This window comes from Mixophyes fleayi, chromosome 2 (assembly GCF_038048845.1).
Source record: "Mixophyes fleayi isolate aMixFle1 chromosome 2, aMixFle1.hap1, whole genome shotgun sequence".
Taxonomy (NCBI): domain Eukaryota; kingdom Metazoa; phylum Chordata; class Amphibia; order Anura; family Limnodynastidae; genus Mixophyes; species Mixophyes fleayi.
The window spans coordinates 288,307,882-288,332,966 of NC_134403.1; the positions used below are offsets into that span (position 1 = coordinate 288,307,882).

The following is a 25,085-nucleotide window of genomic DNA, read 5'->3' on the forward strand; positions in this document are numbered from 1 at the left end:
TCTAGAGTTCTGTGCAGAGTTCCGTGCGCCCCGGTTCATCTCCCCAGACCTCACACCCCGGCAGCAGCTTGTACCGCACCTGTGCACATAATCGGTACCGGTGAGTAGGGGACATGTTCCGGGTGGTGGTTACTGGAGAAGTATAATGCGGCTCCTTCGCTGTGTGACCTCTATGAGCGTGGTCGTGTCGCCATTCATACATTACAATTGTGTTTTAAATACGTTTAACGATCGAGGTGACACATTTGGGCTTTCTTATGGTATCGGTTTTAAATCACATTTTCTATGGCTGCAAAAGCTACAATTAGAGGGAAATAAGAAGATATAAAATATCATATTTTATTTTCAAGCATTTAGTGCACCCCTAGGCATATGCCTTTAAACACAGTCTCCTATTTCGATTATTTTGATATCTGATGTGTAATGTTTCTAGTTTGTTTTATTATTTTTTTAAACATTATATGTAACTTTAAAAAATATATAATTAAACAAATAAAATAAATAAAAGCTTTTTTTTTTTTGTATAACTGGAGATGACATACCAGCTTCACCTAGAACTGAAAGCATTACATTATTTCCCCAATTCCTGGGCTATCGGGCCCAGTTGCTCTCTATCCCCTGCCTGCTGGCCTCGGTGATCCTGTATAGTTGGGGCCTGATTCTGGCCGCCCTAGGGCTAATTCACATGTAGCCTCCCCCATCAAGCGTTATTTACCTGTAACCTGTTTTGCATGCATCTTATTTTTTAATAAAGTAAGATTGTGCATACACACAAAAAACAAAGGGACATGTATCTGTCCCATGAGCTGTAACAATGAATACATTTTTGTGTATGTTTGCATATAACCTTAAAAGACATGTCCTTCTAAAAAGCATTGTGTTAGTGAATTTCCCCACAAGTATTAGAACAGCAGACATCTGATATGCTGCCAAGTAGGGTTGGTTGTGCGAAGATCACCGACCAATCATTTGAGGCAGTAGCATTAACTGTTTGAGGGGACCAGCAGGGAGTATTTCTTGACCACCCAGGGTCCTAGGCATTGGGCACCTGTTGACTCTGATGCTTGGTTAAAAGTGGGTTTACTATTAAAATGTTTGGCTGGACATCTCCTTTAAGGGCTCATTCCTTTACATTTAGTTATGTATTTGTAAACATAGCATGTACTTATTTAAAACTTTTCAACACGTTGCAATATAATGAATCATATCGATTGGGCCTGGAATGTATGCACAGACACATGCCTTTGTACACACAGTCCACATTCTTTCATATGCTTACTATTTATTAGATTACTTGTACATTGATTGGTCTATAGTCTAAAATATTGAAGTGGAAGACAACCGCAAAAAGATAAATTACAGTTTTCATTGTTATATTTTTTAGCACTCTAGAATACGTGAACTCAACACTCAAAGCTGTTTCTGGTAAGAAATCAAACTAACTGTTTAATTCAAAATTGAGTGACAACATTATGCCCAATGTGTTCTGTTTGTACTAGCGGACATTGCATTACGAGGGAAACTAATATGGAAACTGTACATTTTCCTAACAATAGTTAAGTTAACAAATGTCCACCACACATATTTAAATATTGCTCTATAAGAGTGACTGGAAAAAAAAAAACCTACAAGTGAATCTCCAGTCAGGAACATAAACATACTTAAGATATATGCATATATATACGTCATGTAAAAAATTTGAGTGGTGTTTTGTTAAATTTCTGTATATTAAGTTATTGTGTAAAGAAAGAAGGCTTAAATGATATATAATATAATAAATGTCAAATGTTACTTATTTAATTACTTGTTCATTGCAGCATTTTCTGTTTTGGGTTGAACTAAACAAGTCCTAATAATTGCAATTGTCACTTGCAATTACGGCTTTAAATGTAAAATGATTTTTAGTCCATGGCTGATGACTAGATGGCGTAATTGATGACTCTAGATCAGTCTTTCCCTTTTTCTCCGTGTGTCACATGACATTAACCTTCTGAAAACAAAGTGTTCCTGTGTGGTAGTTATGCTGCCTGACTATTTAAATATTTCTCAGGAATCTCATTGCTGTAACATTGATTGTTAACACAGCAGAAAAAAATGTATATGTCACTATGGCATGTAGAAAAGATTTATGAAGAGGACACTAAGGGAAATGTGGAAAAAGAGAATTTGAGGAATGAAAATAGAAAAAGGGAGGGGAAATTTGAGGGGTGAGCATTAGAGAAAAAAAAGCTTTGGGCATGGGAGTGGAACTGGTTAAAATAATGTTAAATATGTAGGTTCCACCATCATGTTAAGTCAGTGAAATACATTGTGTGATGTACACTGTCATGGTAATTAGATGTTTGAGCATAAAAGAAGAGATACTTTTAGTCATTGCAGAAAACATTGTTATAGGACAGTGTTGGCTAACCTGTGACACCCCAGGTGTTTGTGAAACTACAAGTCCCAGCATGCTTTGTCAATATATAGCAGCTTATTGCTGGAAGGGTTTGCTGGGACTTGTAGTTTCACAACACCTGGAGTGTCACAGGTTAGCCAACACTGTTATAGGAAGTGTCAATTAGTGGGTCAGGGGATTCCCAATTTTGCCTACCTTTAATGTGTTAATGTTTTTCTTATATTCTTGTTCTCTGCATTCTTTTGCTAGGTTGTAAGTGCATAACTGAGTTTAGAGTTGAGTTTGAGGGAGTGAGGACCATGAAAGCCCTCACTATTTTATTTATTAGAAGTATTGCAGATGGTATTTGTAAGTGCTATATTTCAACAAAACAGAAAGTTATTGGCACATAGTCTTAATGATTAGGGAATATGCATTTTTAAAAACATTTGGAATTCTCCTTTTAATAGACCACTAAGCCTAAAATACAAACTATGTTGTATAAAAGAATAACATTAACAAATATCTATGTAATGTTGGCCACACTTTGCAGTATGGCAGCTGATATTGGGCAATTGGTCTTATATCACACAGCGTATGTCGCCAGGTTTAATAATTCAATACACTATCATCATTGGAATGTTGGAAAATACAGCCGGAAGACCACAGCAGATGACCAGTATTGGCATGTTTGGTCTGGTCCTCCTCTGGACACATTTGCAAGCCCAAATGCCAGATCTTAATCGATTTGGCCACTAGCCTATCCTATTCCCCGTTAGATTCGTGACCATCTTAAAGTTTCTGATACCTTCACAGATTTCTTTTTGTCTAAAACTGTGCCCATAAATAGGGCGATCTGTTTACAGGGAGATCTATCATATTTGGTTATCTACACGTCTGCAAAAGTTTTTTTTTAGGGGTCCATATGTGGTGGTGTTGGATGCTGACAATCTCTGTGTTTATGGGCACCTGAAGAGGCTGCAATGCCCTGCATTGGGAATACTAAGTAAAAGTTGGCTGTTTGCAGGAAAATATCTCAATGCCCAATCAAAACACCCCTTAGACTTCTCAAAATGCCCACTCACCCACAACACCCTTGTATGTCTGTTAATCCCACATGTAAACTAAAATACCTCCCAGACACCCCACTTTCTCTGAAGCACCCCTCTGTCTTCCCATTCCCAGTCTCTTATTTATTAAGAGCTTGGGCTGCAGGTGAAGCTTGGTGGGGTATAAAGTAGAAAATAAGAACCAAGACCAAGGGGTCCTAAAGCAGAAAGGACCATGGAGGACACAAGTGAAGGCTTTGCTGGCAGCCTGTTACCCACCACCACTCGAACAGCTTTATATCCTTCCTATAGAATGTGCCTTCTGTGAGAGCCAATTTTCCTCCTAAAAGGCCAGCTTTGTCAGCATTACAACAACAAACAAAACCGATGTTATGTATGCATAGGTGCAAATATGTGAGTGTGTGTGTATTGTTATAGAGAGATATAGGTATATAATATGTATATACTCAACCTAGCTGGTTTAGTATTTCTTATTGCTGATTAGCAGATGCTGAGTCACTGTCTGTCTGCATGTGTTAAGTCATACAGTGACATACAGTAAATGAGGTAGCTGTGCCTTCCAAGAAAGGCTGGAATTTCAAGAAATGTCTGTTGTAAAAAAAAATAAGGGTATTGGTTGGCTGATAATATTTTGTGTGCCCCTTCCCGCCGACCAACTGATCTGAACACACTTAAGGTCACATTTTATGCAGAAATTCAGAAATGGGATCACAAACTTTCTAGCATGCTATGGTGCCAAGCTTAGTATCTTTGTATCACAAGATAAGACTGTGATCATATCTCTCTTGTGAGACCAAGATCTCGGCATAGTATGTGAGTGACAGTCTGGCAGCAGATCTTTAATCCTGATTAATGTCTCTCACTGCCTACGCCCCTGCAGTGAGAGACCTGGCCTGGGCATGTAGTGGATTGCACTGAAAGCTAATGTACAAGTGTCAACAATCTCCAGGGCATTTAATAAAAATGGCCACAAAGTCCTAGCCGATATAACAGAAGTGTGCAAGAAAGCCCATGGCCTGAATTCTAAAGCAGGATACACACTACAGAAAATTACAGTAGTTATGATTTCTGTAACTATTTTATCTGTGCTCTTCAGCTCTCATAATCATCTGCTGAAAAGACGTGACTTCTGCACACTCATCACCATTTATTTATATAGTGCCACTGATTCCGCAGCGCTGTACAGAGAACTCATTCACATCATCCCTGCCCCATTGGAGCTCAGTCTAAATTCCCTAACATACACAGACAGACTAGGGTCAATTTTGATAGCAGCCAATTAACCTACCAGTATGTTTTTGGAGTGTGGGAGGAAACCGGAGCACACGGAGGAAACCCACGCAAACACAGGGAGAACATACAAACTCCACACAGATAAGGTCATGGTCGGGAATTGAACTCATGACCCCAGCGCTGTGAGGTAGAAGTGCTAACCACTTAGCCACCGTGCTGCCCCAGATATCTGCCGACAGAGCTAGTCGTGAGTGCATACACACTTCCACATTTGACACACCGTTCCATCTTTGATCGTGATTTTTAGGAAGCTTATAAAACTAAATCAAATGATACGATGTGATTTGGTGCAATAAAACATGATTGTAGGAGTGTACACACTAATGTGATATCTTACCAAACGGTCCTTTATCTTGTGATCGGCATGAAAAGTTGATGGGAAAAACTGAAACCAAGCACTATGCTCGGTCAGGTAACATCATCTCCACTATGAAGATGAAGTATGGTGGTGGAGGAATCCTATTATGGGAATGCTTTATAGAACAGGGACTGACAATATTGTCAGGATCATTGGCAAGATGAAGGTTTTGTTGGGAAGTTACTCCCCAGCCAAGCTGACCATTTAAGTAATTATTGTTCCATATCGGTTTTCAAAGTTAATACTTGCACAAAAAAACTACTGACAATAATATCTGCAACAGTGGTTTTACGAAGTATTGACAATGGGAGATTAATACTTATTAAATAATTTTTCTTTTCTTTTTTTTCTTTTGTTTGTCTGGTTTTTTTTACATTTTACTTTGCAATTTTAATATGATTTATATTTTTTTGAGGACGCTAAAGAAATTCCCATTCTGAAAAATAAAAATGTCAAACTGTGTCTTTAGCATAGAATACTTTAAGGCATGAATATATAAATAAAAATCACTGGCCAACGCTCATGTTATTGCTGTTCATAAGCGTGATTTTGGGATAACTTTGTGGTGCTGATGTCTGAATAGGACATGGGTTTTGCTGGATTCTTTTCAAATCATACAAAAATAAACACAGGAAATACATAATTTTTTAAATACATAATTTTATTCTGTATAATAGATAAACTTAGTAAGATGATTCAGTGAATTACATTTAATACATAGTGAAATGCTGTTTGTCCTGATAACACACATAAAAGACAATTGTACAATCATGTTGTAGGCTCCAGTAGTAGTCAGCCATCATGTGTCTGTCCCATGTGCCTTGATACAGGAAACATTTCCACAGCAACAGAAAACAATGCAGATCAAAACAAAATAAACAGAGAGAGAGAGATAAACATAGAAGATGCACAAACAAAACTCTTGGAGCTATGTGTGCAAATGCTAGGAGCGTAGGAATTAAAATCCCTAAACTAATTGCTTTAATGACAAGGGATGATCTGGATATTGTGACTATTACAGTCATGGTGCAGTGAAAATCATGACTAGGATATAGCTATACCGAGGATATACTTTATTTAGGAAGGACAGAGTGGGAAGAATTGGAGGAGAGGGTAGTAATGTATTGTGGGGGTATGTTCTGTAAGGAGTTTTTATGCTCTCCCCGTGTTTGCATGGGTTTCCTCCGGGTGCTCCGGTTTCCTCCCACACTCCAAAAACATATTTGTAGGTTAATTGGCGGCTAACAAATTGACCCTAGTCTGTGTGTGTGTGTGTGTTAGGGAATTTAGACTGCAAGCCTCAATGGGGCAGGGACTGATGTCAGTGAGTTCTCTGTACAGCGATGCGTAATTAGTGGCGCTATATAAATAAATGACGATGGGGGAAAAAGCATTAATACTACTTTAATACAAAGTATTAAAGGAAAAACTGGGGCCCTTTTGATGAATATAGAAATAGGAGACAAGACTATTCTTCGTATTGGGGTGATCTATAGACCACCAGGTCAGAATGAGGAACTGGACAGGAACCTATTGCAGGACATTAATAAAATGGCAATAAAAGGACAAGGTAATAATCATGGGAGACTTTAATTTACCCAATGTGAACTGGGAAAAGTCTTTTGCAAGTTCCACTAGAAGTAGGGACATTCTAAATTCCTTCCAAGGAGCATCCCTCAAGCGTATGGTGAGGGAGCCCACTCACAAAGATGCACTTTTAGGCTTAATTTGTTCTGGTGACAGACTATTTGATGTAAAAGTGGGCGAGAACCTTGGATCCAGTGACCATCAAGCAGTATGGTTTAGTATAAAGACAGAAACCGACTCATACCACACAAAAACAAAGGTGTTTGATTTTATGAAGGCTGACTTTGTAGAGATGGCAAAATGTGTAAGTGACTCTTTGGCAGAGTGGAAGAACTTGAAAGGAGTGCAGAAGATGTGGGAACAATTAAAGAGTGCATTACTAAAATCAACAGACCTTTGGGGGGTATTCAATTGTTGCCGTTAACGCTCTCAAACGAGCTCTCTAAAAATATTAGCGTTAATACGGTAATTACTCGCTAAATTTAATCTCGCAGCGAGATGAAATTCAGCGAGTAAACTACCGTATTAACGGTATTTACGTGCATATTACTGTATAAACTAATATTTTTCGAGCGCTCGTTTTTTTTTGTTTTAGCGCGTTAAAAGCAACAATTGAATACTCCCCTTTGTATCAAAAGGGTTTAGAAAAACACAAGGAAAAACAAGCCAGAGTGGTTTGCAAAAGAAGTAGCAAGTATTGTGAAAGAAAAAAAGATGGCCTATAAGCAGACTCCGAATAATGAAAACATAGATGTAGGTGTATCTTGTTAGACAGAAGGTAATCAGACCTGCAAAGGCACAAGCTGAAGAGAAAATGGCCCAGTCAGTAAATAAAGGGACAAAACTTTTTTTTTTTTTAGGTGTATACAAACTAAAGAAGGAATTGTAAGACTAAAGACAGATAGTCTTATGAGGGAGACAACGTAATAGCCGATAATCTTAATAATTATTTTTGCTCAGCGCTCACTACAGAAAACTGTGGTTCCTTCCCTGCTCTAAGTTACAAGTATACTCATAAAAATTAGATGGATACAATTAAATTTGCCTAGGAGAAGGTCCTATCAGAGCACTTAAAATAAAGTGGATAAATCAATGGAGCCAGATGGGATACATCCAAGCATACTAAAAGAGCTTAAAGGGGTGCTGGTAACTCCATTAATAGAATTATTCAACCAGTCACTAGCTACAGGAGTAATTCCAGAGGACTGGAAAAGAGTGAATGTAGTCCCACTGCACAAAAGTGGAAGCAAGGAAGAGTCAAGCAACTACAGGTCAATGAGCCTTACATCAGTAGTAGAGAAATTGATGGCAACACTCTTAAAAGAAAGTGTTATAGAATATCTCAAATCCAGTAACTTGCAGGATCCCAAACGGCATGGATTTACTGGGGGGAGTTCATATCAAACAAAGCTTATTGACTTTTTTTACTGAATTGCTAAAGTAATAGATCAATGGGTCGGGGGCGTAGATGTAGATTATCTGCATGTCAGTAAGGCTTTTGACATTGTCCCACATCGCAGACTGTTAAATTAACTTGAATGTTTGGGATTGGATTCTAAGATTGTTGAATGGATAAGATCTTGGTTGCAGGATAGAAAACAGAATTATAGTAAATTGAGTGTTTTAACAGGAGGGAAAGGTTACCAGTGGAGTACCCCAAAGACCTGTACTTGGACCAGTGATTTTTAATATCTATATTGGTGACATTGCAAATGGTGTTAAAGGGAAAGTATGCCTTTTTACAGATGACACACAGATATGCAACAGGATAGACAGACCAGGAGGGATAAAACAAATGATTGATGATATAGGTAGACTAGAGGAATGGTCATGAGTGGCAACTACAGTTTAATGCCCAAAAATTTAAAATGGGTCACAAAAACCCAAAGGCTAAATATAGTATTAATGGCACTATACTGGGAACTACTGTGGAGGAAAGGGATCTAGGAGTCGCTATTTTAGGTGACTCAAAGGCAGATAAGCAATATAACAAACCAATGAGGAAGGCAAGTCAGATGCTTGGTTGCATAGGGAGATGAATCAGTAGCAGAAAGAAAGAAGTAATAATACCACTGTATAGGTCATTGGTACGGCCTCATCTAGGATTCTGTGTTCAGTTCTGGAGGCCATATCTCCAGAAGGATATAAATACATTAGAGACTACAAAGAAGGGCAACTAAAATGGTGCATGACCTACAGCACAAAACTTACCCGGAAAGATTGAAAGATCTTAATATGTATAGTTTGGAGCAGAGAAGGGAAAGGGGGGGACATGATGGAAACTTTCAAATATATCAAGGATTTTGACCAGTTACAGGAGGGAAACCTGTTTCAAAGGAAGATAAATATTAGAACACAAGGACAAGCACTGAAACTGGAGGGAAGTAGGTTCAGAGGAAATTTGAAGAAAAAGTACACAGAAAGGGTAGTGGGTGAGTGGAATGGCCTCCCATCAGAGGTGGTAGATGCTAATACAGCAGAGCAATTAAATATGCTTGAGGTAGACATAAGGATAGCCTTACAAAGATTAAAGGATCAAATAGGGTTTGCGTTCAACATAGGTTAATTAAAAAAAAAAAAAAGTGAGCGGACTAGATGAGCCAAGTGAGATTCTTATCTGCCGTCAAATTCGATGTTTCTGAGTTTGATACCCTTCCTCCTTGTTCCTCACTAAAATTGCCAATAATATCTGGAAATTTGTGTAAGTGGCTATAGAGAGTGTACTTTTATGCTTATAGTAATACCCATTAAAGTTTGTGGGCATGTTTTGCACCAGTTTTCCATAATTGTCTGCTTTGTTGGCTACCCTAGAAGTTCTAAACAACTTATCTGCACCATGCAGAAGCTTCGACACCATTCATAAATTTTTAACAAACTGTTTAATTAGTCCCAGCTTAATATGGAGTGGTGGGAGACGGGAACCTGACAAACCGCTGAACTGACTGCTGGTTGGGTGACCGATCAGGTATATACGAAGGGGTAATATTCTATAATGATCGCTGAGTGAACACCAAGAATGTTCTGGTAGATTCACATATGCACATGTTATGGCTAAGTTCCCTATTAATTCATATCCATTATCTCAAGAACTAGAACCAATTTGAAACAAATACTTACATTTTTTTAATTCAGGAACTACAAAATACTCTAAATTTATTCAAATATCCTTAGCAACTAAAAACAAAATTAAAAAAATGTTGGGCTGTGTAATATATATAATATTTAAGGTTTTGATTAATGTAACTGTTCTTAAGATAATTTTCTCTTTGCACATAGTCTCACAAGATGAGACTTTGATCATGCCTCTCTCATGAAACTCTGCAATACAGAATGTAAGTGACTGTCTGGCAGCAAGAGTTCCTGTAGGTGACCCCTTTTAAAGTATCCTCCAGTCTGCCATTTTGTCCAAGATGGTTAATAACAAAGAACAATTGTTTACACTTATTAGCATTTATTTGTAAATACAGTGTTCCATATCTGAAGTTCTGCAAATTTATGGGATATTTTACATACTCTGTCGCCAGTTTATTAAGTACACCTTTTTAGTACTGGGTAGGACTCTCGTTTACCCCCGGAATAGCCTGTATTCATTGTGGCTTGGAATCCACATGGTGCTGAAAACATTACTTTCCGATTCTGGTCATGATTGCATCACACAGTTGCTGCAGATTTGTCAGCTGCACATTCATGCCGTGCATCTACCATTCCACCACATCCCAAAGGTGCTCTATTGGATGGAGATCAGGTGATTGTGGAGGCCATTGGAGTGTAATAAACTAATTGGTATGTTCATGAGACCAGCATGAGATGACCTGTGTAGTAATACTCAAGTAGACTGACATTAAATGATGATGCTCACTTAGCATTAAGAGGCCTAATGTGTGCCAGGAAAACCTTTCTTACACTTTTACACCACCAACCACCACACATAGTAAGATTTATGTTTCGCCACATTCTGATCCTACTACCTGCATGTTGCAGCAGAAATCAGAGATTCGTCAGACCAGACAACCCTTTTCTAATGTTCTACACTCCAGTTCTGATGAGCCTGTGTCTACTGTTGCCCCTGTTGCCTGTTCTTAGCTGACGGTAAAACCTGGTGCGGCTTTCTACTGCTGTAGCCCATCTACTTCAAGGCCTGGTTATTTGAGTTACTTTTTCCTTTGTCAGCTTGAACCAGTCTGGCCATTCTCTTCTGACTTTTCAAAACAAGTTTTCTCCCCAAGAAATGTAGGTCACTGAATGTCTTTTGTTTTGTGTATCATTCTCCAGAGATTGTTGTGTGGGAAAATCAGGAGGTCAGCAGTTTCTGAGATACTGAAACCAGCCTGTCTGGCACAAACAGTCATTCAATGGTCAAAGTCTCTTAGATCACTTTCCTCTCCGTTCTGATGTTTGGCCTGAGCAACAACTGAACCTCTTGGCCATGTATGCATGCTTTTATGCATTTAGTTGCTGCCAAGCGATTGGCTGATTAGATATTTGCATTAATGAGCAGGGGTACTTAATAAAGTGGCCACTGAATGTATATGTTCATGTTGGCTCATTTATATAAGGCAATTTGTATTTAGGTTTAGAGGTAATTTTAATGAGTTTACTAGAAATGCCTCCATTGTGAAACCATGTTTATGGTCCAGTGAATGGCATTTATTGACTCTGGATATTTTTATACCCTATTGTTTTCAAACCATCGGGTGTATAGCTTATAGTCTCATTCAGCCACACATGCAGTTTTCGCTACTTTCTTTTCATTGTGGATTATAGATTCATTGATGTGGTATTACAGGAAAACACACTCTAGTCTGTCTGATTTAAGCAGCACAATTACCTCACTGTATTTTATCCATTGTTCTTATGAACTATGGGCAATGTTAGAAAATTAGTAATGCTGTGTCTATTGTAAGATTAGCAGCCCTGTCATATCATTTTCACATGCTTTCTAAGTCTTTCCTGGAAAGTGCATTTATTTTAAAAAGTTTTAGTAACTAAAATCAGACAAACATTACGTTATTCAGCATCAGGCAGACTCGCCCTGAACAAATCTCATGCATTGCATGCAATATACATGTCTTAAGTAGCAGCTACAGCTACCTTAAACTCTAGTGGGACAACTAATATCTTTAAATTACTAGTGTTTTTTTGGGGGTTTTTTTGTGTTTTTTTTGCTTTCGGGTTTTATTTTTATTATTATTATTTATTTTTAAGTTTTTTATAATCAAAAGGAAAAACTTCCAGCTGCACTCTGGTCATCTCTGACAACCATCTGCATGGTGCACTTGATATCAATGACCCTTTTTCGCACTGACAGCAGTAATAAAGGAGACGATACTGCAAGCAGCACCATGCAAACAGTTACTTGGGAATCAGAGAGATATGCGGCTGGATGGAGCTCCTCATTTAAAGTACCAGGTAGTGCTGTGTGAGAATTATTTATATTTTAATCCAACTTGCTCAGAACACTGGGGGTTGTTATTGTGCTTTTCAGCCACTAACTTTTCTCCAAAAAAAACACATCAAAATAAGACTGTCTTATCTGCTCATAATTGCCATTGTTCAAAATTTCACAGCAGGTCACAACCTATTTCTCATGTGTTAACAACGCACACTACCCGTATGTACGCATGTAAGGCGCATGGATATGTTTCACTAATGCACGTGGTATTCGCTTTCATGGCTTTTTATCAATTGTCCCAGCACATGTGCAAGAGCCCTAAGGGCAGTGTTGCAGGAAGCATGTTTTGCGGTATTTTGTTTTACATACTGTTCTATTCAAATGAATAGGTTTTATCTAACGAGTGTCAAACAGATTTCTTGCTCTGACCACTGCTATTAAATTACTATCAGCGTTTAAGGCTAACTGACAGAAAATCAATAAACTGGCCAGATAACAATGTATGCCTCTTATCTGCATATAGATCACACTTTAAATAGGCAGTAAATAATTATAGACTATTATTTTCTTCCAGCATGCGCAGCACGGTGCCACCTGTAATGTAACCATTCTTTCCAGCCAAGAGTAGTGCACAGTTTCTGTGGAGGACGTAAACTGAACGTGTTTCTATGATGGCAACCATGTATTTTTCTTACAAATATTGTGACTAGTAATTTGCTTTGATTGTTACAGAAATGTGGTCTTTAAATTTTAACTTGATACTTTTAAGAACATTTCATTTTGGTGCTAGTAACGGCAGTTGATATGTTTTCTTGGATGTCAATTTAATGTATATAGATATCCTGTTCATTTTAATTGTATTGAATTCCATACTTGGTATATAGTAGCCTTAAATGATGTTAGACTGTTGTGAGTAGAATGTCTGCTTGCAAAGATCAGTAGTCGGTATACGTTGTTTGCATTGTTCACCCCAGAGTCTGTTTATCTACAATCAGACTTCTCCTATTAATCAGCTGAGGTGTAAAAGTCCTTATAATTTAGCTTAGGGGTTTGTGACATCCTTATGGGTGGGATATGTCATGATCAGGTCACAAGATTCTTCCACCTTTTTGCCTGGTGAATCATAATGCCCTCAGCTTGCTCGTAGCTTGCACAGATGTGTAACATAACCCTATGCCTACCATGTACATTTCTCTTTGCCAGTCATAGTATTGAGGTTGGTGTCACTTTTAATCTCCACTGTTCATGATTACTGCCAGGTCTAGCAGCACATTTGTATATTACATATTAAGGGGAAAGCACATGACTCTTTCTCAGTTAAGCTGAGTGATGAACGTTCTTTTTCTAGTGCTAGTATTAGTTAAATTGCTCACAGTTTATTGGTATGTGCAGCGAGCTGTAAATGAGTCAGTTGCGCTCATTGATCTTCTTACACGTGAGTGGATGCCAGTGGTATATTTATAGACCGTCAGCTCATGTATTTTAAACTGTGCATCTCTTTGCAGAGCTCAGTTGGATTCCGTGCAGTGAAGATCCTGTACACCCGTGACCAAATAGATCATCCAAAGGCGAATACTTGAAAAATGGCTGAGAAGCAGATAAGGTAACTGACTGCTTGATTGTTGTTTACATGCTCTTCCTGGTTAAATGGAAAAATAAAAAATTTTGAAACGTAAGGAGATTGCTTTTAATCATGTAAGAATTTATGTAAAGTAAATTTAATACACTATTACAGACTAGGAATTTGAATATTATGAGGTGCACTACTTGTGTATATAATGCTAATGTATTGGTTTAAGTTTGTACGTGGCTTATGGTAACTGACCCACAATGCGTAAGGTACACAAGGAACAATCCTTGTGTACCTCTCATCCTAGCAAATGTCCTTATTCTACTGTTAAATGCACACAGTAAATGTATTATTGGACTAGACCATTTCAAAGCTTTTTTTTAATGCGGCTGAGTGAAATATTTAATTTCATTACAAATTGTTACGGAATTTACAATGTTTGTTTCTAGTATTAAATGAAATGTCTTTTATTAAAGGTTTAATCATCTTTGCTAAAAATAAACCCCATTGCAAACATGCATGTGTAGATCTCTTGGTCTGTAACATGGTACATTGTCTGCAAAATGTATTCCCCCAATTCCGACAACAAAGTAAATAATTTATATTTATTATTTAAGTTCACTTACTGTCTTTTTCAGTTTACCCGCCAAGCTCATCAGTGGTGGAATTGCCGGAATCATCGGTGTTACTTGTGTTTTTCCAATTGACTTGACCAAAACACGGCTTCAGAACCAGAGGAGCGGACAACAAATCTACAAAAGCATGTAAGTGTGGGGGAGAAATGTGCTGCTGCCACAAGAGAACAAGTTATTTGTATTGTTCTTTTAAAAACACATTTTACCTCTACTCCAGATGGGACTGTTTGAGAAAGACTGTGCGCTCAGAAGGTTACTTCGGAATGTATAGAGGTATGTTTTGGTATTTTTATCATAGACAAACCCACAATCTATTCTAACATAATTAAACACACACAAATTTAGAAATATCTATAGAAGTGTATTTAAAAAATATTGACTTGTTTATTTTGGAATGCTTACTGGCGCAAAAGACAGCTAGTTTTATTTGCGTAAATCAACATACATGGTAAAGTCCATTCAGTTATGCCTGCTTAACTAAGTGCATCCTGGTTTATGTCCCATGTATGCTGCTATGAGAAAAGCCTTCTGTTATTGTTATAAATGCTGCTTAATAATAAAGTGTTCCTGCTTATTTGTTGCTACCATGTATTTTTCTTACATATGTTATAATGACTAGTAATTTGCTTTGATTACTACTTTGTTACATAAATGTGGTCTTTAAATGTAAACTTGATACTGTTAAGAACATTTCATTTTAATGCTAGGAACAACAGTTGATGATATGTTAGTTTTCTTGGCTATCAATTTAATATAACTAGGTATCCTTTTATATTACCAAGTATGGAGTTCAATACAATTATTTAGTAGCCCTAAATGATTCTAGACTGTTGTGAGTAGAATGTTTGTTGCATCTGTGTTTTTCATATTGCAGACCTATCGCCGTGGATTTTGAGGGCTAGCCGATGTGGCGAAGCCACGGTGGATCATTAAAATGTACTACAATTGTAATTAGGAAAACTCATTTCCTTTTTTTTCTTCGAGTATTTTTTTTTTTTTCTTGTAAAAGTTAGGCTTTCTTATTGTCCTTTTTGTATTCTTCAAGTCTACGCTAACTTTCCCTTCTCTTTCCGCAAGACAGTTCATTGAAAGACCTAGTGAGGATAACTACTTGTGAGGTTGGTCATTTAGCAAACAGATCTGTGAGCCTTCTGATTTCCCTTCCCCTAAGAAGGCACTGCCTCTTTGTGAATAGCCATTGACCTGTATATTGACTATTGTATGTGTAGTGATTAAATATATCCTTCACATTTATTTTGTCTTTTGAGGATCAGGACCTTAAAAGAAATTAGCAAGATGGTCCTGTCCTCATTAAATTAGTATGTGAAAGAGCCTTGCAACCAAACAGTTACTCAAATAACAACAAGCTGCCTGGTAGTTTGGGGCGGTGAAACGTGACTTGGCTAATAAAAAAAACTTATATTATATTTAAAAAAATATATATAAAATGTAAAAAAAAATTGGTAACCATTGTTTAAGTTCTAAAACTATTAGGTTCAAATTTCATGCTACATCCAATTAAGATTCAAATGGCTAAACTTACCGCTCAGTTCAACCTCTTGATTTTATCATAGTTTTCTTTGCACTGGAAGTTCAAGAACTGTCATAATGGAAATAATATTAAAAAAAGAAATGCATATGCACGGTCCATTGTGTTTCTTGCATTTCCACTAACACTATCAACTGGATTGCTTTGTTCGGTTTTGTTTTTTGTCCTCTCCATATTTCTCACATCTGACTTTCACATTTTGTTAAATGTGGCTATTTCCTATTTTGCTCAAACCTACACTCACGAGTCTTGCTGTAATCACAATTTATTGGACAGTTGACAGTTCACACTTGACTGGAAAGTTGCACTGTAGAGTTGTGAACACGCGTGTAACGCTGTAATACCCTAAAGGGAGTGGAGCATTATAGATCAGTCCCCTCCTAAGAGCACAGGGGCTACTTCAGGCAGCCATTTCTTTTCCTGTATTGTATCACAGCCCTGTCTGAAAATTGGGGAGTTTAATGTTTTGGGCAGGAGGTGTGAGTGGGTGAACCTATGAGAAGCTGCAATCACTGGCAATGACTCTTCTCATTGGTCCCCTAAATCACATGCCTGTTCTGCAGCCATTTTGGCAGTGCAGTTTTGAACACTCCTTTCCATATTTAACTATATTCAATAGTTTATACTTCTCACCAGGCCATTACATGTGGTTCAGTGACACAATCTCATTGACCTAGAACTACTTTAAATAGTGACTCAAGTTGGCAAACTCTTCTTCGGTTATATAAGGGCTAAATATGCTGGCCACCAATTAGTTTTTTTTAAAAGATGCTTCGGGAACTTCAATTATGCCACAAAAATACATTTGAATAAGACCCTCTTTCTGCCTCTTTTGCTTTTCTATCTTACTCAGAACTATAAGCTCAACAAATATCGTTTCCAATATTTTACCTGTCATGTCTGTTAGTACTATTTATTCTGCGGCATATTGATTGTAAGAAATTGACCTAACCCTTAAGGCTTTGTAATTAAGTTGTGTTCTTTATAGGTGCTGCAGTAAATTTAACTCTTGTAACTCCGGAGAAGGCAATTAAATTAGCTGCTAATGACTTCTTCAGACACAACTTGGCAAAAGATGGGTAAGTTATTGGGATTGAGAACATATTTTGTCATTGTAAATACCACATTCAGTAACCAATCCCTGATCTCCCTAGCTCAGTACTCGTTTATCAATCACATACCTATCAAGCAATCCCATATGTTGCATCATAGCATTCTCCTATTGATCCGCATTCCCATATATCACACCATAACAGTTACTTTTATCAATATAGCAGTATTAGCTCTGCATTCTCTGCAATCTATTATAACAATCCATCCATGTGTATACCTCCTTTACAATGTCTGTCCTAAATTCCAAATATCATCTGTTACGATTTTTCCCATAACAATACACAATATTCCCAATGCTGGTAGTGGAGGAAGGGAATGGTGAAAGGGGAGAGATACATGCTAGTTTCCAGAGGTTGCAGTCAGAGAGAGTGGAGCACCAGGCCCAGGCTTTATAAAGCGCTCCGATCATTCTGTGTGTTCTGTTGTGAGCAGCATAGTTCCGCAGTTTATCCACTAGTCTCTCTGTAAAACGGCTACCTTATGGTTTCTCTGGCCAGGCCGCTTGGAGACATGACTGACATAATGTAAACGTTACTTACAAGGAAATGGACATTTCCTTTTAATAAAGACTGATATATCAAAGTGCTTTTTCACATGAAGCCTGCACACAGACTGCTATGACCTACATTCTAAGGTATGTTATGGCAGCCTCCTATCAGATGACCTAGTACTGCAGCATTTTACCACCCTGGGAAATTGGACTCTGTTATCCATCTGTTACGTGTCTTTAGATTCATCTTCTGTGGTTTAAAAATAGCAATGCCAGGCATCTTCTTGCTTTATCAAATGTCTTAGGGAGCAGAGAGTAATGCATATGTGAGGGGGGGAGGGTTTATGAGAAAAAATATTAATTAAAATATATATATTTTTTTTCTATAGCAAGAAACTGACACTGTTCAAAGAAATGTTGGCAGGATGTGGTGCTGGGACCTGTCAAGTTGTTATAACCACTCCTATGGAAATGCTGAAGATTCAGCTACAGGATGCTGGGAGATTAGGTATCTGACTTTGAATCTCCGCTAAGTGTGAACCATGATGAATTTTTACTATTTCCTACATTCTGTGACTGTTGTAAATTTGTTAATCATCTCTTCAAAGTATAAATGCAAATATGTGTCCTAAATTATGGGTTTAATTTGTTGTGGTTTATTTTCCAGCATCATGTCAGAAGACTGTTGCAGGGATACAAAGTCTTGCACACGGAGCAAAGCATTTAAATACCATTCCCTTAATCACAAGGGCGTATAATGTCGGGCCAGCACTGGTAGCTCCAAAGATGTCTGCCATGCAGATCGCTTCTGAACTTCTCCGCACAGAAGGGGTTAAAGGACTGTACAAAGGATTGGGGGCAACTTTACTGAGGTATGTTTGTCAGCGCAGTATGTGCACTTGTTCCCAATCTAAAAAATATATAGTCTCCCACCAATTCTTAGACACAATGCCCCTTGACTGTGCTTGGTGGGGACATCCTATGTGTTAGTCTCTGACTTGACCTCCCCACAGTGAAGAAGACATATGTGGACCCCACCACCACCACCGGCTTTTTTTAGAAAAGGTTTTAGCAATCAGACATTAAGGGGGATATTCAGTTAGCCTCTGGAACTCCAGTGAGACACTTCATGACAGAGATTAAATCTCAGCTCATTTATCTCTATGTTGTGCGAGGGAAAATCAGCTGAGAATTGTACTGTAACTACTGGCGATGTGGCCCGTGGCATGCAGGTTTTTGTGGGGTTTTTTTTTTATTTGTTTTTTTTTTCTCAAGAGCCCAACAGCAAATAAAATGGCAATATGTGTAAGAGCCCTAAGTAAAGTGTTTTTTGAGTGGTGTTTAATCTGTTGCTTTTTACAGGGATGTTCCATTCTCAATCATCTACTTCCCATTGTTTTCCAACATCCATAAACTGGGACAGTCTTCTCCAGGGGACAAGGCTCCATTCCTCCACTCCTTTATTGCAGGCTGCATTGCTGGCTCCACAGCAGCTGTGGCTGTCAATCCTTGTGACGGTAAGGCCTCTCTCAGACATGCATTTTCTATTTTTAATGTTGGCTACATCTGCAAAACATAGTCTCTGTGTTTGTGTACATGTATATTTACATACAAACCATATTTTGATACATTAGAGAGTGCTGCCGCTTGGCTCTATATGGTGTGTGTTCACTTTCTAAATGTTTCCTTTCAGTAATAAAGACACGTCTTCAGTCTTTGCATAAAGGAGCAAATGAAGAGACTTACAGGGGAATAATAGATTGTGCCAGGTAAGGAAAGGGTTTATTTGTAATCTAAAATGGGGTGTATGGGAGTACTGTGTTTTTGTGATGTTTGTTTTTTAGTTTTGTTTTATTGTTTTTAAATACCCTTGTAGGTATTTTGTAGTAGAATGTTTTTACCTATTGGTGGCCATTCCCTGACATTAGATCTACCCAGAGTCTACACCATTACACCTACACTACTAGATAGCGGCAGTTATATTTCGCACCATCACAGGTGAACAGTACACTTGGATATTCTTATCTACATTACACTATTCTTTATTTATAATATACCTTTTTATTATAAACATTTTTTTCTCTTTACAGGAAAATTTGGATAAAAGAGGGCCCATCTGCATTTCTGAAGGGATCAGGATGTCGAGCATTAGTCATTGCTCCACTTTTTGGCATAGCCCAAGTTGTGTACTTTCTTGGTGTGGGAGAAACCATTCTTGAGTTTGCCCAATTCAACCGTTTAACAGCTCAATAATACAAGCATTCCACGGGACCAGACTGCACGGAGGAAGGATGACCACAAACAGATTGCGTTTTCACAATGTCTTGGAATTTACTGATGAACTTTGATTTTGTATGAACCGGGAGGTTTTTCTTAGCACTGATTTGACTAAGGGTGTCAATGGTTCTTGTATTTTCAACACTTTCACCCACTGTCATAGTATCATACTTTTGGTATAGAAAAATAGCACTTGTTTGTTGCAGTGACACGACATGCACTTAATAGTACACAAGGGAGTTGTATATGTACTAAGCATTCCCTGTTTTATCAGAGGGTTGCTCTTGTATGTTGACAGGAGAAATAAGTTGGAATTTGTAAGTGGATAAAGGTTTTTCACCTTTTAGAGGTCATTGACAGAAAATCACTACATATGCAGAAATTGACTCATTTTGCTTGGTTAGCTTCAAATACTATATGGAGAATATCTTCTGGATACTACTTCCTAGCAGATCCTTATAAAATGAAAGATCCAGTACAATACACTTAGGAATACAGGCCCTGCTTGTGTGCAGTTAGAAGAGAAAACAAGAGATCCCTATTTCTAATGGATATTTTCTATAGTTTGACAGCGTATGAGATAATGGTTCACAGGGGCCAATTCTATTTTAGTATTAAATATAACATTTCTGGTGCCAAAACTTGAATAGTCTTCTGTGCAGCTACAGTAAAAGTGTTATGGCTAATATCGTACATACTTTGTACATGTTGGTCGTATTCTCTGTTCCCTATACTTGAACACAGATGTATTGATAATGCTGGTGGAATTCATTTCACTTTATAGGTCCCGAGTGTTTAATTTTAGTTTAAACATTAGTAATCACAACAGCAAAACACTCTTTAAAAGCTCTTAGGGGTATATTTACTAAACTGCGGGTTTGAAAAAGTGGAGATGTTGCCTATAGCAACCAATTAGATTCTAGTTGTTATTTTGTAGACTGTACTAAATAAATAACTAGAATCGAATTGGTTGCTATAGGCAACATCTCCACTTTTTCAAACCTGCAGTTTAGTATATATACCGCTTAATCTCATTTAGAGCAGTTTGAGTGAATGAGGTTACTGTCCCTGAAAGGGTCATCAGAGCAGCATTAGGATTTATTTTTTTTGTATTTACATATACCCTTCAATATCAATGTGGGGCTTACTTCTGTTTTGGGTTTTTTCACCTTTTTTTATATATTTTTTTTAAAGAAATGGTTTTCATTTTTTTTCAATGTATTTTGCTTTTGTTTTTTAAATTGTTTTTTTTTGTGTTAAGTTGTGCACACCAGGCATCTAGGCTTCTACGGCTGTCAGGTGAAGTGCCTTAAATTTCAAGCATGAAGTACTGCACTTATTACCATATGAATTTGTGTGCAGTTACATGAAATGTGTAGGAGTTTATGACAAGTGAGCATACTGCCGAAAATTTCACACTAGGCTATTATGGCCAGTGGATATAACCTGTTGAAGTGGTATAGTGTCAAGGAACAAAACTGAAGGCAAATTTTATGTATGGGGATGTTATACTTAACGCAGTTGCTCTTTTTCCAGATACATGACTGCGTTACATATGTAGTCGCATGGTAGTGTGCTTGATCTAGGGCAATATCCGTACACATTTGTGAATGTTAGCTGTAAATATGGGCTTTTAAAAGATCCTAATGCCAAAGCAAGAAAGCTACTTGAACATATGAAAAAAATATTTAAAACTGTTTTTTTTTTTCCCCACAAAGTACTTGAACTTTTATCCGACCTGTAATAGATAATTGACACATAAAACTGTATTTTATTAAAGGATTGCCTGAAATTATGGAAAGGTTGCTTGTTCTAAAATATGGATATGGTTAACATCCACACGTAAAATTTCAGAAATCTGCTCACAAAGCTAAATGTGCTGCTGTAAAATTTGCTGTGCTTTTTCACTCACATCTGCTAAAAATCTGGTAAAAGGTTAAAGCAATCTAACAAATGGTAGATGCCACTGACAAATTGTATTTGTTATTGTAGTGTGTGATATAGATAGATATATATATATATATATATATATATATATATATATATATATATATATATATATATATTACACACACACACACACACTAAATTCTGCTAATTGGTGATGTTGCTCTTTCTCTTTATGTATAGAGAAGTTTAGCATGCCCATTGCAGACACAGTGCCTTCTGCCCCAACGCTCATTTCTAGTGATGTAAGCTTTGTTCTTTCCAGATATCCTCATATACATGTGATGTACATTTTATTGGAATGATCTTATACTGAAACTATAGGGGCTCAAATAGGGAAGCATCGGGAACCCTTGAGTATTTCAGATGTTGCTGAGCTATGTCTGTTTTGGTTAACTGAGCATAATGGAAGGAGCAGCAGGTGTAATAGTGTAGGTTACCTTATTCCTGGTATCAAATGGCAGAACAGGGCGTGGCGGCATCCTCCCCCTTTGTCCTTTTACCGTTAAGCATTTGTGAATCTGTTCTTTCATATATTTTATCGTAGTGAACTGTTTTATATGCTTAAACTATGTTGCCATAGAGCAACATAAATGTAATCGGTGGTAATCGTAAAAACGATTACCACAACCCCGACATAAACGATACCTACAAAGAAACACTGATTTTTAAAAAAAAACAAACCAAAAACTACATCAATATAAACAGACTTGCGTACAAAGCAACACTAAAGATTTTCCGATCGGTGGATGATGCTGACCGCAACGGCAATGTCTGGACCCCGCAGGTTAAGTGACCTGCAGGGTCCCGACATTGCCGCTTTAAATGACCATTTACCTAGGTCGCACTGTTGAGTGAAGCGGAAGTCAAGTGCCGGAGAGGTCTGTCGTTTGAATTAGTTGCGGTCAGCATCATCCACCCATCAGAAATCTTTAGTGTCTTTGTATTTTTTTTTATTATTTTTTTAAAATCTGTGTTTCTTTGTAGGTATCGTCATTGTCCGGGTTGTGGTGCTCGGCGGGAAAAAATGTACCCAACCCAATGTCCTATTTGCATTTGTAAATGACTGGCAAGAAAGTCACCAGATTTGAAAAATGATTGGTTATCCATATTGTAAGGTGCTATATAATCATGTACTGTTGTGTGAAAAAGTACACCCTGATTCAAATCTTTTTACATGTCAGGACATAATTAATATTCCTAAAATGTCGTAAATCTAATCTCATTTGATAAATGACTGATATTACGGCATTTTTATTTATTCAACACAAAATAAGCCAACGTGAAGAGGCCCGGTGTGAAAGTACATACCATGTTTCACCAGCTTGTAGAACAACTTTTGTACCAGTAACTCAAAAGTAATTGCTTTCTGTATGAATTTATCAGTCTCTTATGTTGTATTTGAGGAATATTGGCTCACTCCTCTTTACAACACTAGTTCAGTTCATTAATGTGTTAATACTTTCGGTTGCACACAGCTCTCTTAAGGTCCCACTTCAGCATCTGAGCTGTGATTGCCACCATTCCAGAACACTTATTCTTTATCTTTCAGCCATTCTATTGTAGATTTGCTGGTTTGATTGAGATTATTGTTGCATGGTCCAATTTCGACCCAGCTTCAGTTGCCTGATAGATGGACGTTTTTTTCTAGAATACTCTGGATTAAAATGAATTAAAGGTGAATTTACTGATTACAAGGCACACTGATAATGTGGCTGTGAAACAACCTGTAGTAATTAACCCTCCACCTAATTGGTTTTGTGCCTTAAGACCAAACATCTGTACTTTGGTCTACTCTGCCTAGAGGATGTTGTTTAGGAAGCTTTATGTCAGGTAACTAACAAGGATAAGTTAGAGTCTTCATTGTTGTCCATTTGAACAGTACTCTTTGTAACCCCTGAGCCTCATTACAGATGTCTTTTTGTCCTTGGCATGGTGGTGACAGAAACCTGAATGCTCCACACTGTATCTGTTATATACATGGGTTTTTGACATTATGTTTTTAACAAATATTAGGACTCGGTGAAGACTAGATAATTGTTTATTATGTCTTGATTTGAAAGGTGTACTTTTTTATATGATATATACATTTCTATAAATGGATATATGTTTCCCTTTTCAATCCAAGGTGACTGAATAAAGTAAAATTTGGTGATAAAGCTTTGTGTTGCGTGGGTTTTCTGTATAATAATTTTTTTTTCTTCTACCAATTTTATGGATTGTCAAAAATGTTTACTGATGCATTGTAACAGTTACTTTAAAGCAGCATGCCACAAAGATTTATTTATTAATTTTTCTTTAATTGGCCAGTTAAGTACACTACATAGCCAAAAAACTAATTTATGGACTTCCCATTCCAAAACCATGGGCATTAGTATTTAGTGGGTCCCCCGCTTTTACGCTAGAACAGTCTCCACTCCTCTGGGAAGGATTTCCACTACATTTTAGAATATTTGCATTCATTCAGCCACAAGAGCAATAGTGAGCTAGAGCATTGATGTTGGGCAGAAGGTTGGCATTCCATTTCATCCCAAAGGTGTTCATTGTGGTTGGGACTCTGTGCAGACTAGTCAAGTTATTCCACACTAAATTCTGAAACCTATTTTATGCTTTGTGCACAGGGGGCTTAAGCAGATAAGGGCCCCTCCTCAAACTGTTGCAACAAAGTTGAAAGCACACAATTCTCTAGAATGACATTGTATGTTGTAGCATTAACATTTCACTTCACTAGAACTTAGGGGCCGCAACAAAGTTTACACTTGGCAGTACTCAAATGGGGAGGAACTGTTCTCCTGACATCTGCCAAACCCAGTTTGGTCCATCAGACTGCCAGATCGTGAAGAGTGATTTGTCACTCCAGAGAACACGTTTCCACTGCTACAGAGTCCAATGGTATGTTTTACTCCACTCCACATGATTGGCATTGCTCATGGTGATCTGATGCTTGTGTGCAGCTGCTCATCCTTGGAAATCCAATCCATGAAGCTCCCAATTAACAGTTCTTGTGCTGAAGTTGCTTCCAGAGACAGTTTGGAACTCTGTACCGTGTGTTGCAATTGAGGAGAGTCTATTTTAATGAGCTATGTGATTCATTACCGTTAAATGAGCTTGTGTAGCCTACCACTTCTTAGCTGAGCTGTCACACTAATGGTACTTACAGTTGACTGGAGCAGAAATTTTACGAACTGACTTTTGTGAATCCTATGATGCTGATCCTTTAAAAGTTAGTGAGCTCTTCAGTACACCCTATTCTGCTAATGTTTATCTCTGAAGATTGCGTGACTGGTTGATTTTATGCATCTAGTCAGGGATAAGTCCCTCTAGCTACTCCTTGATCTAATATCTTATCATATATTCATACAGTAAGACAATATATAACCTGTTTTGTCAGGAAGACCTATCGTAACTAACTTTACCAGTCACAAAC

General features: G+C 37.6%; 1 protein-coding gene across 5 annotated transcripts; it reads left to right on the plus strand.

Annotated features, from left to right (window-relative positions):
* LOC142139065 (mitochondrial glutamate carrier 1-like) lies at positions 1–23,817 on the plus strand. 5 transcript variants are annotated; one of them, XM_075196333.1, is made up of 11 exons: positions 1–100; positions 1,385–1,425; positions 13,583–13,680; positions 14,286–14,411; positions 14,500–14,555; positions 16,820–16,910; positions 17,824–17,942; positions 18,102–18,306; positions 18,797–18,951; positions 19,128–19,203; positions 19,525–23,817. In XM_075196333.1, the coding sequence occupies exons 3-11, from the start codon at positions 13,661–13,663 to the stop codon at positions 19,685–19,687; spliced, it is 1,011 nt and encodes a 336-aa protein (XP_075052434.1). In that variant the 5' UTR covers positions 1–100; positions 1,385–1,425; positions 13,583–13,660; the 3' UTR covers positions 19,688–23,817. The 5 variants fall into 5 exon arrangements, with proteins under 5 accessions (XP_075052434.1, XP_075052435.1, XP_075052437.1 ...); XM_075196334.1 differs by lacking the exons at positions 1–100; positions 1,385–1,425 and adding an exon at positions 11,968–12,094; XM_075196336.1 differs by lacking the exons at positions 1–100; positions 1,385–1,425; positions 13,583–13,680 and adding an exon at positions 15,157–15,229 and having other exon boundaries at positions 14,377–14,411.
* Positions 23,818–25,085: the final 1,268 nt, after the last annotated feature.

Excerpts from the sequence above, each read along its gene's own strand:
- LOC142139065 (XM_075196333.1), top strand. The coding sequence starts at position 13,661 with ATGGCTGAGAAGCAGATAAG. Across the intron at positions 17,943-18,101 it reads ACAGGATGCTGGGAGATTAG|CATCATGTCAGAAGACTGTT; the intron begins GTATCTGACTTT and ends TTTATTTTCCAG. Across the intron at positions 19,204-19,524 it reads GGAATAATAGATTGTGCCAG|GAAAATTTGGATAAAAGAGG; the intron begins GTAAGGAAAGGG and ends TTCTCTTTACAG.